The following is a 14203-nucleotide window of genomic DNA, read 5'->3' as shown; positions in this document are numbered from 1 at the left end:
GCCTTGAGGGAACTCTTGCTGAGGTTAGGTTAGCAAAGTGACCCTAGAACCATAAGGATGAGGGGCAGGGTGCAGCTCAGTTGGACAAATGCTTTCTGATATTAAAAGCCCTGAGGAAGGGCAGGACGTACGTCATGATGAAATCTTACACTTTGTTCATCTAAAAAACAAAAAGGGACCAGAGAGTCCAGTGTGTGGAGCCCAGTGGCTGCTCGGTCAGAGGACTGGGGTTCAGTTCCCAGCACCTACCTAGCAGCTCACAACCGTCTGTAACTCCAGTTGCAGGGGACCTAATGCCCTCTTCTGGACTCCACAGGCACAACACCTATGTGCTTAAAATGAAATTTTGTTTTGTTGTTCAAGATAGAGTTTCTTTGTATAGCCCTGGCTGTCCTGGAACTACCCCTGTAGACTAGACGAGGGGTTGAGGCCAGCCTGGGCTGTTTGGAACTGGCTTGTTTGGTTTCTTTGGGGACAAGGTGTCTCCATGTAGCTTTGGTTGTTGTCTTGGGACTCCCTTGTAGACCACACTGACCTTAAAACCCACAGAGACCTGCCTGCTTATGCCTTCCAGGTGCTGGGGTCAAAGCCATGTGCCACCATATCTGGGAGACCGGGTTTTGATTTTGTGTTTGTTTTGTTTGTTTTTTGTGGGGGTTTTTTGTTTTGTTTGTTTTCGAGACACAGTTTGTGAGTGTAACAGAGCCCTAGCTGTCCTGGAGCTTTCTCTGTAGATCAGGCTGGCCTCGAACTCTTAGAGATCTGCCTGCCTCTGTCTCCCAAGTGCTGGGATTAAAGACGTGTGCTGCCACCACCTGGCCAGTGAAACCATTTTTTAAAAAGACAAAAACAAACAAAAAAACCAAAGAAATCCATAAAGGCCCCAGTGTGATGGTATGTTTTAAGAGCCGACTGAAAACTAAGGCTAATGGAAGACCAGTAGGTTGCTGGCTGTTAACAAGCCACCTGCCTTAGATACTGATTAGGTGATGTCCAGGGGCGGAGCCTAGCTCGGGGGAGGTGGGGAGGAGTGGTTGGCAAGTGGAGATGTTGAGAAGAGGTTCTGCATGGGATTCTGGGTCTAAGGTAACTACGGCCTTCCTACCCTGGGCGTTGTCTTCACAGAATCACCGAAGATTCAGCTGTAACTACATTTGAGGCTCTGAAGGCTCGGGTCCGGGAGCTTGAACGGCAGCTATCTCGGGGGGACCGATACAAATGCCTCATCTGCATGGTAAGTAGGAAGGAGACAAGGCCTGCTCTCAGTCAGCTCAGCGCCCTGTGGGCTCCGTGGGCTAGAAAGGGGCCCTCAGAAGGTGAGCATACTTCAGCAACCCTTTCTCTGCCCACCTCCTCCCTAGGACTCTTACTCGATGCCTCTGACGTCGATCCAGTGTTGGCATGTGCACTGTGAAGAGTGTTGGCTTCGGACTCTGGTGAGGTGGCATGAGACTGAGTGGGTGGGCAGCTGTTAGTGGCACTGTCCAGATGTTCACATTCTGATTGCACCTGCTTGGGGGAGGCAAGGAACAGCCTGAAGTCAGGAATTCACCCCCAAGTTGAAAGTGTTGTCTGCACCCTCATTATTTATTCAGTCTACCCTCCACACACTCACTGCACGTGCCCTCCTTCCCACTCCAGGTCAGAAAGATGCTGGTAGTGCGTGGTAAGCCAGACGAGAGCCTCTGCCCTCCCCCTCCCATTACTAAGCTCCTTCTGCTCCTGCCCTGTTCTCGGGAGCAGCCATTAAAATGTCGCCCGGAGACAGCAATAAAAGGCCCGGACGTGGGCTCTGTGTCCTGATCAAAGGCCGCATGTAATCTCGTTAGGGCCAGGCAGCCACAGCTGGACCCAGCCTTGTTCTCATTACCCGGGCTCCTGCTGTGGGGCCGGCCAGGCGGTTTGATCCTGGCGTCTCCCCAACACAGGAGCATGAGTCTGCCTGCTCAGAGGCAACCCATGCATCCCCAGCCTGGCTGATAAGAATGAGGGCCCAGCACAAGCTGATGGGGGAAAGATGGCTGCAGGCCCGCCCGGTGCCCATGTGTACAAACGCATGCCCGTTCTGAGCCCTCCCCTTTCTTTCTCTCCTCAGGGAGCCAAGAAGCTCTGCCCTCAGTGTAACACCATCACAGCCCCCGGAGACCTGCGGAGGATCTACTTATGAGCTAGGGTCTAGGCAGGCCTTGCCTCGAGCAACGCCCCTGCCCAGCCTCTGGGACAGGGATTCCCTCTCCCCTTGTACATACTCACACACAGGTTCCCCGTGTACATACATGCACATACACACCCAGACACACATAGAGGACTCTGGAGCCACAGTGGGACAGCCCTGCCTGCTTGTCCTTCTGAGCTTGGGGACCACGCCTCTTTGGACTCGGCTTCCAGGATGGTTTGGGAAGCACAGCAGGGCACGGCTCCGGAGATCCATCCCCTAGACTGACTGACCGACAGACACACAAACACCAGACTGAAGCACATGTAATATAGACTATGTATGTTTACAATGTTGTGTATAAATGGGACACTTTGCCCTCTACCACCTCCCCTTTGGTTGTATGATTTTCTTCTTTTTTTAATGACTCCTGGAAGCAGTGCCGCTTCAGAGCTGGCTGGGAGCTCGGCTTAGCCACCTCTTAGAGTGCCTGCCTCTGCCTCTCCCATGGCATCCCGTCCCTTTCCCATGTGCTCGGTGTTCAGTGGTGTATATTTCTTCTCCCAGATTTGGGGCGTGTGCCCCAAGGGATCTGATCCCCTCCTTAGTCTTAGCTCACGGGCGGCTCATGAGGAGCTGGGGGCAGGGTAGAATGGGACAGCAGGAACAGAGGCTGCAGTTGGGCTGGCCGACTGAGGGTGCCTGGCTGCCCAGCCTGCTGTGGAGAACCACCCCTGAGGTAGACGTGCTCCCTGCCCTCCTGTGGGCCCTGTGATGTGATGCTGTGTCTGTATATTCTATACAAAGGTACTTGTCCCTTCCCTTTGTAAACTACGTTTGACATGGATTAAAACAGTATAAACCAGCTGCTGTCTGTCTGTGTTTGAAGATCTGCTGGGAAGGTGGTGGCTGAGCCAGTTGAGAGGGTCATCCTGTGCAGCGTTACACTGTAGTGTGTGAAGCATGGGTAGGGGGTGGCATCTGGGAGCATCCCAGCAGGTGTGGGGGGTAGGGCTGAGGCTCTGGGCTCCTGGCTATTGATGGGTAGGGGCTCTAGGTTAATTCCTTATCGATGTAGAATCGTCAGCTCATTAATCACAAAAGAGGTCAGAGCTTGGGGTACAGAGGGGATGTAAGCTCTAGTCCCCAACCTAGGGCAGAAGCAGCTACAGACAAGTCACACAAGCTCTGGGTCTCTGTTACCTTTCAGTCCCCTGAAATGTGCCAAAGATCTGAGTTTTGGGGAATAGGGTGGCCTGGTATAATTCTTGCCTAGATCCTCAGTCGCTCAAGTAAAGGCCTGCTCTTAGCTGTCAGGACTGCAGAGACTGCACCTTGTTAGCTCGACAGCTCCCCACTGCCAGTGAAGTAGCGCTGCTTTCTTCAGAGGGTTCATCTCCAGAGAGATGTGAGAAAAGGGAGGCTGCACAGACCACCTTTCTTTTGGGGGTGCCTGCAAAACCACAGCAATCCGATCTAGTTGCTTCCCTTTGCAAGCCCACTCACTGTGTTGGGATCCAGAAGAGCCCCTTCGTGGTCCTCATGCCCTGCTCGGTGTCACCGAGTATCCTGAGCACAGCTGGTAGGGCTTGACATCCATCCTACCTGGCTTCCAGTGTAAAGTGAAGCCGCCTTCTGGTGCCGGGGAGGGGTGGTCTGTCTCAGCGGTCAGTTCTGAGCAGCCAGATGTCTCTCATTCCTCTGTTTTCCCTTTTCCCTGCCCTGGACTCATCGGGCCCTTGACAGCTCCTTACCCCAAACCCAGGGGCTGGGGGGCATATACTCTAACCTGGCACATTTAAAAGGGCATTCATTCCACCAAAGCACGCTTTAAGCTGTCTCATGGCACAGGCAACACTGCCACCTGTTGGCCATGGCTAGGGATGTAAGCACATCTCCAAGGAAGCAGAAAAGTAGCAGAGAAGCCTGGGAGGAGACAGCTGGCCTCTGGAGACTTGGGGATCTACTGCCCCGAGAATATTAGACGTTTCCCACCCACGGATTTCAAACTCTGAATGCTCTTCTCTCAAACCCAAGTCCCTTGACTACAGAAAATTCATTCAGAAGCCGGGCGTGGTGGCGCACACCTTTAATCCCAGCACTCGGAAGGCAGAGGCAGTCAGATTTCTGAGTTCGGGGCCAGCCTGGTCTACAAAGTGAGCTCCAGGACAGCCACAGCTACACACAGAAACCCTGTCTTGAAAAGCCACACACACACACACAAAAATCATTCAATCAACAAATATTTGACTACCTAACCTACTATGTGCACAAATTGTGCAGCTGTGACCTTCAGCACAGTAGGTGGTACTGTGTACTGAGTACGGCCATCTTTGCTGCTGGAGGGTACTAAGTGGGAATATCTGAGAAATGAAGGTGGTGTTTCAGCCTGAATCCCCTTACCCTGGTTCTGCCTTCCAAGACAAGAATCACCACATTCTCCCTCCCATTGAGCATGGCAGCCATTCTGCCCCATACGCACATAGTCCCCCCCTTAAATACACAGCCACCAAATCCCTCTGATTCAGTGGCCCTCTAACAAAGTGTTGTGACACCATGCAGGCCCCAAATACCCAAGTCCTCAGCTCTCGCTGCTGTCTGCCTCAGATCCCCAGACCATACGGTCAAGAGACAGCCTCTCTGGGTTCTGGTCCAAGTGGGGACAGGGCTTCCCACTGCGGGGCTTTGTCCTTGCAGAGGAGTCACAGACCTGCTCCCCAGCCTGCCTCTGCTACTCTGCAGCACCTTCCAGGCATGAAATCAAAATTCAAACCAGGCACGCTAGCACAGGCCTGTAATCCCCAGTACCTGGGAGGTAGAGACAGATCACAAGCTCAAAGTCATCCTCAGCTACATAGATTGAGGCAGCCTGGGCTACAAGACACACACACACACACACACACACACACACACACACACACACACATTCCTCCTACCCCACACCAAAACTTAATTCTGAGAACAAGTATAACATTTCAGTTACCTAGCTAGGTGGGTTGGCACAGGCCTTTAACCCCAGCACTTTGGAGGCAGGGCCAGGCATATCTGTGAGTTCGAGGCCACACTGGTCTACAGAGTAAGTTTCAGGGTAGCCAATACTACATTGAGAGACCCTATCTTGAAACAAACCAAAACAAAACATTTCCATTATCCAAGATCCTTAAGTTCTAGGATATGCAAAATAGCCAAGAACTAGAAATCTGCTATACGAGTTGTATGCATAGGTGCTGTACACCTATGGTTAACACGCAGGGTCACCAGCTGGACACCTGGGACTTTGTGCTGAGAAGAACGCCTATGTTAAGGTTCTTACCACAAGCTCTGTATGTGCTTGTATGTGCACAGGCATACTTGTGTGCAAATGCGTGTGGAGGCCAGAGGTCACCTAGTGCACAGCTCCTCAGACACTGTCACTTTGCTGCTTGAGACAGGTCCTCTCTCTGGCCTGGGGCTAAGTAGGCTAGGTTAGTTGGCCAGCGGGCCCCGGGTACCTGCCTATCTCTGCCTCCCCAGAGCTGGGATTTTAAGTATGTGCCACTATACCTGGCTTTTTTTTTCTTCTTTTTAATGTGAGTTCTGGGATTGAACTCATGATTGTATGGCCAGCACTTTACCATCTGAGCTTCCTCCTCAACCCCACATTATTTTTGAAGACAATTCTGGGCTTGGAGCCATCCACCTAACACACACACACACACACACACACACACACACACACACAGAGCAAACACCATAGGAATCAGCAGCCTATCACACTTGTCCAAGTAACTGTATGGCTGCCCCACAGAGACCTGCCCTGCCACTCCCATCCCAGGATCGGAGGGAGAAGCCATGCTAGTAGCCCCCAGGATAGATAAAGGTTGAAAGAGGTGTTGGCGTTTATTTCCGGAGCGGGACCTCAGCACTGGACACAATTATGCATGAAGTCAACACACAGACTTGTATAGTAAGTAGGATAGTCTCGGAGGTGGCTGACATGCGCAGATGACACAAAGTCTACTCCACGCACCATGACCTGGTGAGCCAGGCGTGCCTCTACCATACGTTCCACATCCCTGGCCGAGACGACCTTATCAGCTCTGGAGTAGAGGTAGAGTTCAGGCCAGCAGGAGCCTGAGTCCTGCAGCCTGTCGTAGAAGTGGGTGTGGAAGAGGGCAGTGAATGGAGCAAGCAGGAAGTGAAACAGGATCACCGCCAGGGCAAACGCTGCCAGGAGCATCAGGCGCAGCACGGCAGGTCGGCGCTCCAGGATGGTTGCCAAGGCCCTCAGGGCCCCTATCAGGTTGCTATCGCCAGGACCACTGTCAAAGATGGTGCCCACCACATGCAAATGGCGGAAGCGCTGGTGGGTCTGTAGGAGCTCCAGCACGTAGCGGTAGAGCATGACCCCGGCATTGCTGAAGACGTGGAAGAGCAGAGGCTCCCGCTCAATCTCGTAGTCAAAGAGGAGCTCCAGCAGCTTCTGGGCTATCACACGGAGTGAAGGGATGCCCAAGGACTCGGAGAAGAAGACCATGTGCCAGGGGGCCGTGTATCGGATCACAATGCAGCCCTGGAGAGACAAACGCACGCACAGGTTAGCCGAAGGAGCTCAGTAGCCCGACTTCCCTCAGGGTTCTTTCCATTGTAGCTAGCTTGCCAGCTGCAGATATAGGTGCCTCCCAGGAGTGGAAGTACACTCAAGGCCTGCTTCCGAATACCCCGGGCTTCGTGCTGTCTAGACTTTTCAGCCTGGGATGGTATTTGAAGCCTGGAGCTAAGACCATGTTTTGGAGACATCTGATTCTACCAGAAGAAAATATCTTCCCTCTCGTTTTCTCTGTGGCTGCCCTTCTGGATAACGCCACTCCAGACCTTGCATACTTAAGGCCTTGGGGCCTGGGTACATCAAGCTGCAGCTGCTGTGCCTTGCTCTTAGTTCGGAGACACAAGTAGGCACCCCCAAGAGAGCGAGAGATGGCATGCAGGTCCCAGCCTTGGCCACCAGAGGGCGCTGAGGAGCCAGCTCCACATCGCAGTCCCGTCCCCTTCCCTGTCGCAGGGCCCTGAAAACAGAGACCACACTGTCTGTATTTGGGGGTCTGACCCTTAATTATATCTGATTCCTGGACTTTGGACCACTTCTCACGCTCAACTTGAAATTCCAAACCAGAGAGAGAGAGATAAATAGACAGAGAGAGACAGCGGGACAGAAAAAAATAACAATGAAAGAAATTCAAAATACAGAAAATATTGTTCTTAAATGGCTCACTTTCAACTTCCAGACCCCTTATTGCCTGTCTCAAGTGAACCGTTATACCTCTGGCCAGGTCCCCTTGAAGGTCAGTTAGAAAAGGCACAAGACACCGCCTTGTCTGGGTCTTAACCCCTCTTATTAATTTGTTCTGGAGACAAAAGGCCTCTGTCAGGAGCATCTGAGTTGGGGAGGCTCTGGGGTCAGACGGGTCTGGGCTTAATCCTGGCCCTGCCACTTATTAACTGAATGGGCAAAGAGTGATTTACTTCCTCTGTCTCCGTCTGTGCCCCCATCTGTCACTGGGATGACACCCACCTCCACAGGTTAGGGTAGAAGTTAAAAAAAAAAAAAATGTATCTCAAGAGACAAAGCTGGCACCTGTGAGGAACAAGGGGAGACCTGTGGGCACACCTCTCGGAGACCCCTGAGCTTCCATGGAAGCACTGCAAACTCTGAAGGGGGGTGCTGAAGGTCACCCACACCCCCAAACGACAGCACCCGAGAGAGGCCTTTAGCCTTCCCCCACTCCCCAGCAGGTGGGATGGTACTCTTACACAGATCCCCTTACAGCTCAGTCTCCCCAGTAAGCCTAAAGTAATGCCTTCTTTAAAGCACAAGAACGGATGGAGAGGCTTGAGGAACGAAAGAATTAGCTGCAGTGTGCGACCCGGATTGGACTCCAGGGTTGGACAAATCAGCTCTGTAAGATGCTTTGGGAACATGCGACTTGGGTAACTGAACATGGACTGTACACGGTATGCAATGAAAACTTAGTAACATGACAAGGTGGCATCAGGCGGCACACAGTAGCTGACTAGATCTTTTTCGACAAAAGGTACACAGGGAACCTAGATGGACACGCTCCTTACAGCATAAACAGGCTGGCGTTACTTTCTTTAAGAAAAATCAAGTTTTCCATTGGGAAGTTTTTTTTTTCTTCATGCCCACCTTCTCATTGCCAGGGGTGCAGCGACCCTTCCCCGAGGATGTCCCTGCACCTGCCCCCAGCACCTCTGTCTTCCCTGCAACCTCCCACCCACTTTATTCCTCACACCGTCTGCCCACAGACCCAAAGTCCCATGAGCCCGCTGTCTCCCTCATAGGCCATCTCTGCACAGATCCAGGGCTGCCATGTAGGTGGCCAATTTTTGCTCCAGCCCAAAGGCGAAGCAACCAAGCTTAAAGTTCCCCACCAAGCAGCCCAGTTAGCATCTGCCGCCCTCGGCACTCACCCTTTTGTGGTAGATAGCACTATACTTGGCCAGGTTCTTGTCCCTGCAGCCTCCCCAGCCCAAGAGAATCACCACCGGCTGTTGCTTCCCGGCTTCCTTCCCATCTTGTCTGTTCTCTGAAACACAGATGAGGGTTGTCAACACCAGAGGCAGGACTGGGGGTTCTGGATGATCTAGAGCTGTGGGCCGGAAACCGACAAGTACTCAGTGTCCACGTGGCTCCATCCTTCCAGCCAACTGCCTTTTCCTAGGCCTCTGAGGAGGTGCCGCAGCATCGCTGAATAAAGCCACACGAGGACACCATATTTTAGTAACTCAAGTCTCAGGACAAGAAAGTGAGCGCCCTTTCTAGACAGTTCACCTTCCAGCCCAGGGAACCATAACCTATGAGCTAAATCAGTTTGTTTTTCTTCCATTTTTAAAAATTGCATTTATTTTTTTGTGTGGGAAGGGACATTGGGTGCCAAGGGGTGTGAGTTTGGCAGTCAGAGGGCAACCCTATCAGAGCTGGATCTCCTTCTGTCATGCATCCTGAGGATCAAATCCAGGTCATTAGCCTTGATAGCCAATGTCTTAACCCACTGAGCCATCTTGCCAACCCACTGTTTTTCTATGGTCTGTGAGCTAATATGGTGCATATGTGTATGGTGTATGTAATTATCCATGTGATATCATGTGTGTATGGTATATGTGGTTGGCCATTAAATGTCATGTGTGTATGGTGTATGCATTTGTCCATGTGATGCCATGTGTGTATGGAGTATGCAATTGTCCATGTGATGTCATGTGTGTATGGTGTTTGTGCTTGTCCATGTGATGTCTTGTGTGTATGGAGTATGCAATTGTCCATGTGATGTCATGTGTGTATGGAGTATGCAATTGTCCATGTGATGTCTTGTGTGTATGGTGTATGTGTTTGTCCATGTGATGTCATGTGTGTATGGTGTATGCAATTGTCCATGTGATGCCATGTGTATATGGTATGTGTGCTTGTCCATGTGATGCCATGGGTGTATGGTATATGGGATTGTCCACGTGATGTCATGTGTGTATGGTGTATGTAATTGTCCATGTGATGTGTACGTGCACTGTGGAATCTAGAGGTCAACCTTCTTATCTTTCTCAATCACTCGCTCCCTAGTCTGTGGAGACAGTCTTTCAGTACACTTGGAGCTCACGGACTCATCTAAGCTGGCCAGCCAAAGAGCTCCAGGATCCCCCACCCCCTGTCTCTGCCTCTCCCTAACCCTGGGATCACAGTGTTGCTGGGGGAACTGGGGATGTGAACTCAGGTCCTCATGTTTGATCAGCATCACCCATGGGCTCCTTTCCAGTTCCAGAAAATGGTTTCAAGCTGAGGGCCCCACAGAGCCAGCTCTATTACTTCTTCCTTCTTTTTTTTTTTTTTTTTTTTTTTTTTTTTTTTTTGAGACAAGGTCTTACTACAGTCCTAAATGGCCTAGAATCCTATCTTTAAAAAAAAAAAAAACTATAATTTACAAAAAGTCTCATTTAATGTCTGGAACTGTAGATCAGTGGCAAACACCTTGCCTGGCCTGAATAAAGCTGTGGGTTCAATCCTGTGGGTGAGCATGCATGTGGAGGTATGTACGTGTACACACACACAAACACACACACACGCACACACACATGCACACACACGTACACACGGAGTCTTGTTAGGGGTCTGAGATGTAGCGCATTTAGCAGTGTTGGCCTAGCATGTGTAAAATTATGGCTTCAATCCCCAGAGCAATACATGCAGCATGGCAGAACATGTCTGCTACCTCAGCACTTGGAAGGTGAATCAGAAGTAGTGAGTTTGAGACTAGCCTTTGCCACATAAGACCCCATCTCAAAATAAATAGTTACATGAGCACATAGCCGTTCTTACCCAGCCTATCTATTGTCTATGGCTCCCTTCAGATGTAATCTCACAGATGACTGCCTACAAAAAAGATCGGTGGCTCACAGAGCCTAAACTATGACTGTCTCTACAGAAGGCGTTTGCTAGCCTCTGTTCTGCTCTATGAACAGATTGGGGGGCGAATGATCTTAAGGGGGAAACTGGGGGGGCTTAGGGCATAGCTCAGTTGACAGATAGCCTGCCTAGCATGCTCAGGGTCCTGGCTTAGATCCACAAGATTGCACAGCATAAACTAAGCACGCTGTTGCACACCTAGAATATCCTAGTTCTCCGGAGGTGACAGCAGGAAGATCAGAAGTTCAAGGTTGCCCTCAGCTAGAGAGTAAAGTCAAGGTTCAAAGTCAGCTTGAGGTCCATGAGACACCCTCCCCCTTAATATCAAAAACATAAAAATAACAAAAGAACTGGGTAAAATGACAGAAGCAGGGGCAGGAGGTGGCCTGACTCCATCCACTCTTCCACTGTGCTGCCAAGAGAATGCTACAGCCTGTATTCACCAAGTTTAACCCGGTAACACCATAGGCAGGTATGTTGTGTGACCCCTGCTCTGCACCCTGAGCACCTATAGGGTCAGCCCTGCCCATAGCTGGAAGCATGCCTCCTTCAGTGATGCCCTTAGAGCAAAGTCAGCTGCCTGCATCATGCATGTCTGATGAGACCTCCCTAAAACCATCTCCCACCTACCTCATTTCCCCCGAAAGGTAGGTGACACCCCCTCTGTGGGGCATTTGCACGAGGACTGTAGCTAGACAGCCAACCTTTAAAAGGGGCTAGCTATGCACCCTTCCAAGGACCAAGCGGCTTGGCTATGCTCAGCCGACACCTGAAATTTATTGATGCTGGTGGTGACCTAGAAACAGTAAATTTCAAGGCTAGTTAAGAAGATGGTAAATATAAATCACTAACCTTTGGACAAAAGGAAGACAACAATTTCCTGTGGAAATTAATGTGACTGAAAAGTTCAATGTTCCTGCTCTCCAGAAGCGGCGACTCTGGCCTTCAGAGATTAACTGCCTGCACCCACAGGGCTCTAGGCCAGATGGAACAGAAGCTGCCAGACCCTCAGCTCCTTGCTGACAACTGCCATCCCTCTCAGGCTCCACAAACTCAGGCGCCTCCAGTCAGTCACGGCCATTCTTATATCTGCACCCCTCTATCTTCTGCCAGGGCAGCCATGAGGACCTGAACTACGTGGGTGGGGGTGGGGACCAGCCCAATCTTGTCTGCCTCCAAGCTCAGGCCTTGCAGGCCTCCTGGGTTAAACCAACAACTACCTACTCCCACCAGACGGATCTCTGGGCTCAGGCCACTGGATTTCAGCCCCTCAGAAGCACAGAAAGGGCATTTCTTTTTCGAGACAGGGTTTCTCTGTGTAGCTCTGGCTGTTCTGGAACTCACTCTGTAGACCAGGCTGGCCTCAAACTCAGAAATCTGCCTGCCTTTGCCTCCCAAGTGCTGGGATTAAAGGTGTGCGCCACCACCACCTGGCTAGCTAGGGTATTTCTAAACAGAGATTTGAGCAGGTTCTGCAGCGCTTCCAGACTGTCCTTCCAACAAAGGGACATGTAACTCTGCCCAGCTCTGGGGTGGGATATCTGTTAGTTCTGTTAGTGGGATATCTGTTAGATGATTCTCAAGATATTTATCTCTATGAAGACACCAGTGCCGGTGCCCTGGACAATGCTGCAGACTACCAGAGCTTGGGTTCTCCCTCCTGCTCTTAAAGAAAAAGAACATGTCTCTCTACTCTCCAGCTCCTGTACCCAACGTGCGCTTCACGGGATGGGGGTGGGGGTGGAAGGGGTGCACACTGCCCTGTGTATCAACATTAGCTTTTGCTTCTTTGTAATGCTGGGAACAGGACCCAGTACCATGTGCATGTTAGGCAAGCCTTCTACTACAAATTTTTACCCCTAGCTGTCCCTTTGGAGTCTATACCTAAATATTCTATAAAGGTTTTTTTTTTTTTCAAGATTTATTTATTGTATATGAGTACACTGTGCCTATCTTCAGACCCACCAGAAGAGGGCATCAGATCCTATTACAGATGGTTGTGAACCACCATGTTGTTGCTGGGAATAGAACTCTGGACCTTTGGAAGAGCAAACAGTGCTCCTCTTAACCACTGAGCCATCTCTCTAGCCCATGATGATGATGATGATGATGATGATGACGACGACGACGACGACGACGACGACGACGACGACGAAGAAATATGGCTTGGAAAGTGATAGTGACCAAGAAAGGTCTGCCAGAGGCCTATTTGCTACAGTGGCCTCAAAGGTCCCAAGGGAGCATACAGGCTGGACAGAGGACATGTAAAGGGCAAGGCTGTGGCAGCCATCTGGGCCACAGTAGGCAGACCTTAGACTGGGACACTGGAGGAGACGGAGAGCAATGGGCAGAAGAGTGGCCAAGAGTGGGGGTGGGACCTGATTCCACTCAGTTAGGGCTTGATTCCATAGCAATAAAGAGCAAATGAAAATCCTGGGACAGGCATGATCCAATCCATTATTGATTACTGTAGACTTAAACAGCTATCTGTTTAATGTCTGTCTCTCTCCCCTTAAGCAGCAGGTTCTACAACGCAGGAAATGACATCTACTGAGTTTAGCACCACACGCCCAGTGGACAGCGCCATGGCTGGCCGAGACCGGTAAGCATTTAGATATCACATGCCCTCTCCAGTCATCAGACGAGCCTGGTGCTCCCAATCCCACCATGCTGTCCTCCCACTGCACTGACAGCGTTTGCTGGAGAAGCTAGGCTGCAAGGGAGAGGTGGTGGAGACCTGAACAAAGGCAGCGGGGGAAACAAGAGTGAGAGGAGGTGACAGTCACGGGCTGGGAGTGGTAGCATGTGAAGCTTCAGCAGGTCTCAGACCTCAATATAAGAATTAAAACTAGGGGCTGGAGACATGGCTCGGTGATTAAGAGCACTGTCTGCTCTTCCAGAGAACTCAATTTCAGACCAGCCACAGCTCCATAGTGAGACCCTGTCTCTAATAAAAGAATTAAAACTATAAATCTTAGGGCTGGAGAGATAGCTCAGCGGTTAAGGCGCACTTAAAGAGCTTGAGTTCGATTTCCAGCACCCACGTAGCAGCTCACAACCATCTTTAACCCCAGTTCCAGGGGATCCAATGCCCTCTTCTGAGCTCTATGGGCACCAGGCACACAAGTGGTGCACAGACAAGCATGTAGGCAAAACACCTAGAATAAATATTTTTTTTTAGAGAGGAGCACATCTCCATGACCATAACTAGGCAACAGTTTGGGGGCCGTGGCAGCAAAGGCACAGACAACCCACAAGGCAGGCGACCTCGAACCTCAGCTCTGTGCTTTAGCTGTTCTAGTTTACGTTTGTGCACCGTGTGTGTGCCTGGTGCTTAGAGGCCAGAAGGGGGCGCTGGATTCCCTGGAACTCCAATTGCAGGTGCCTGTGAGCCTCCAGATGGGTGGCAGATACAGAAACTGAGGCTTCGGAGCTGGTGAGATGGCTCAGTGGGTAAGAGCACCCGACTGCTCTTCCGAAGGTCCAGAGTTCAAATCCCAGAAACCACATGGTGGCTCACAACCACCCATAACAAGACCTGACGCCCTCTTCTGGAGTGTCTGAAGACAGCTACAGTGTACTTACATATAATAAATAAA

General features: G+C 50.9%; 2 protein-coding genes across 10 annotated transcripts in view; one reads left to right on the top strand and one right to left on the bottom strand.

Annotated features, from left to right (window-relative positions):
• Rnf220 (ring finger protein 220) overlaps positions 1 to 3021 on the top strand; it is a 222915-nt gene extending 219894 nt beyond the window's left edge. For 4 of the 7 annotated variants that reach the window (XM_029539842.1, XM_021200152.2, XM_021200156.1 and 1 more), the window contains 3 exons: positions 1126 to 1234; positions 1362 to 1436; positions 2096 to 3021. In XM_029539842.1, the coding sequence (XP_029395702.1) occupies positions 1126 to 1234; positions 1362 to 1436; positions 2096 to 2167 (256 nt within the window). In that variant the 3' untranslated portion in view covers positions 2168 to 3021. The remainder of the gene's footprint in view (positions 1 to 1125; positions 1235 to 1361; positions 1437 to 2095) is intronic. The other 3 variants (XM_029539844.1, XM_029539843.1, XM_029539845.1) reach the window with 1 other exon arrangement.
• Positions 3022 to 6009: 2988 nt separating this feature from the next.
• Tmem53 (transmembrane protein 53) overlaps positions 6010 to 14203 on the bottom strand; it is a 16925-nt gene continuing 8731 nt past the window's right edge. Inside the window, exons 3-4 of one of the 3 annotated variants that reach the window (XM_029540126.1) lie at positions 8624 to 8739; positions 6010 to 6707 (exon numbers count right to left, since the gene is read on the bottom strand). In XM_029540126.1, coding sequence (XP_029395986.1) covers positions 6054 to 6671 — 618 coding nt within the window. In that variant the 5' untranslated portion in view covers positions 6672 to 6707; positions 8624 to 8739 and the 3' untranslated portion in view covers positions 6010 to 6053. The remainder of the gene's footprint in view (positions 6708 to 8623; positions 8740 to 14203) is intronic. The other 2 variants (XM_021200822.1, XM_021200829.1) reach the window with 2 other exon arrangements.

This window comes from Mus pahari, chromosome 6 (genome assembly GCF_900095145.1).
Source record: "Mus pahari chromosome 6, PAHARI_EIJ_v1.1, whole genome shotgun sequence".
Classification (NCBI taxonomy): domain Eukaryota; kingdom Metazoa; phylum Chordata; class Mammalia; order Rodentia; family Muridae; genus Mus; species Mus pahari.
Note: the sequence above shows the minus strand (reverse complement) of the source record. Positions and strands in the feature narration are given on the sequence as shown.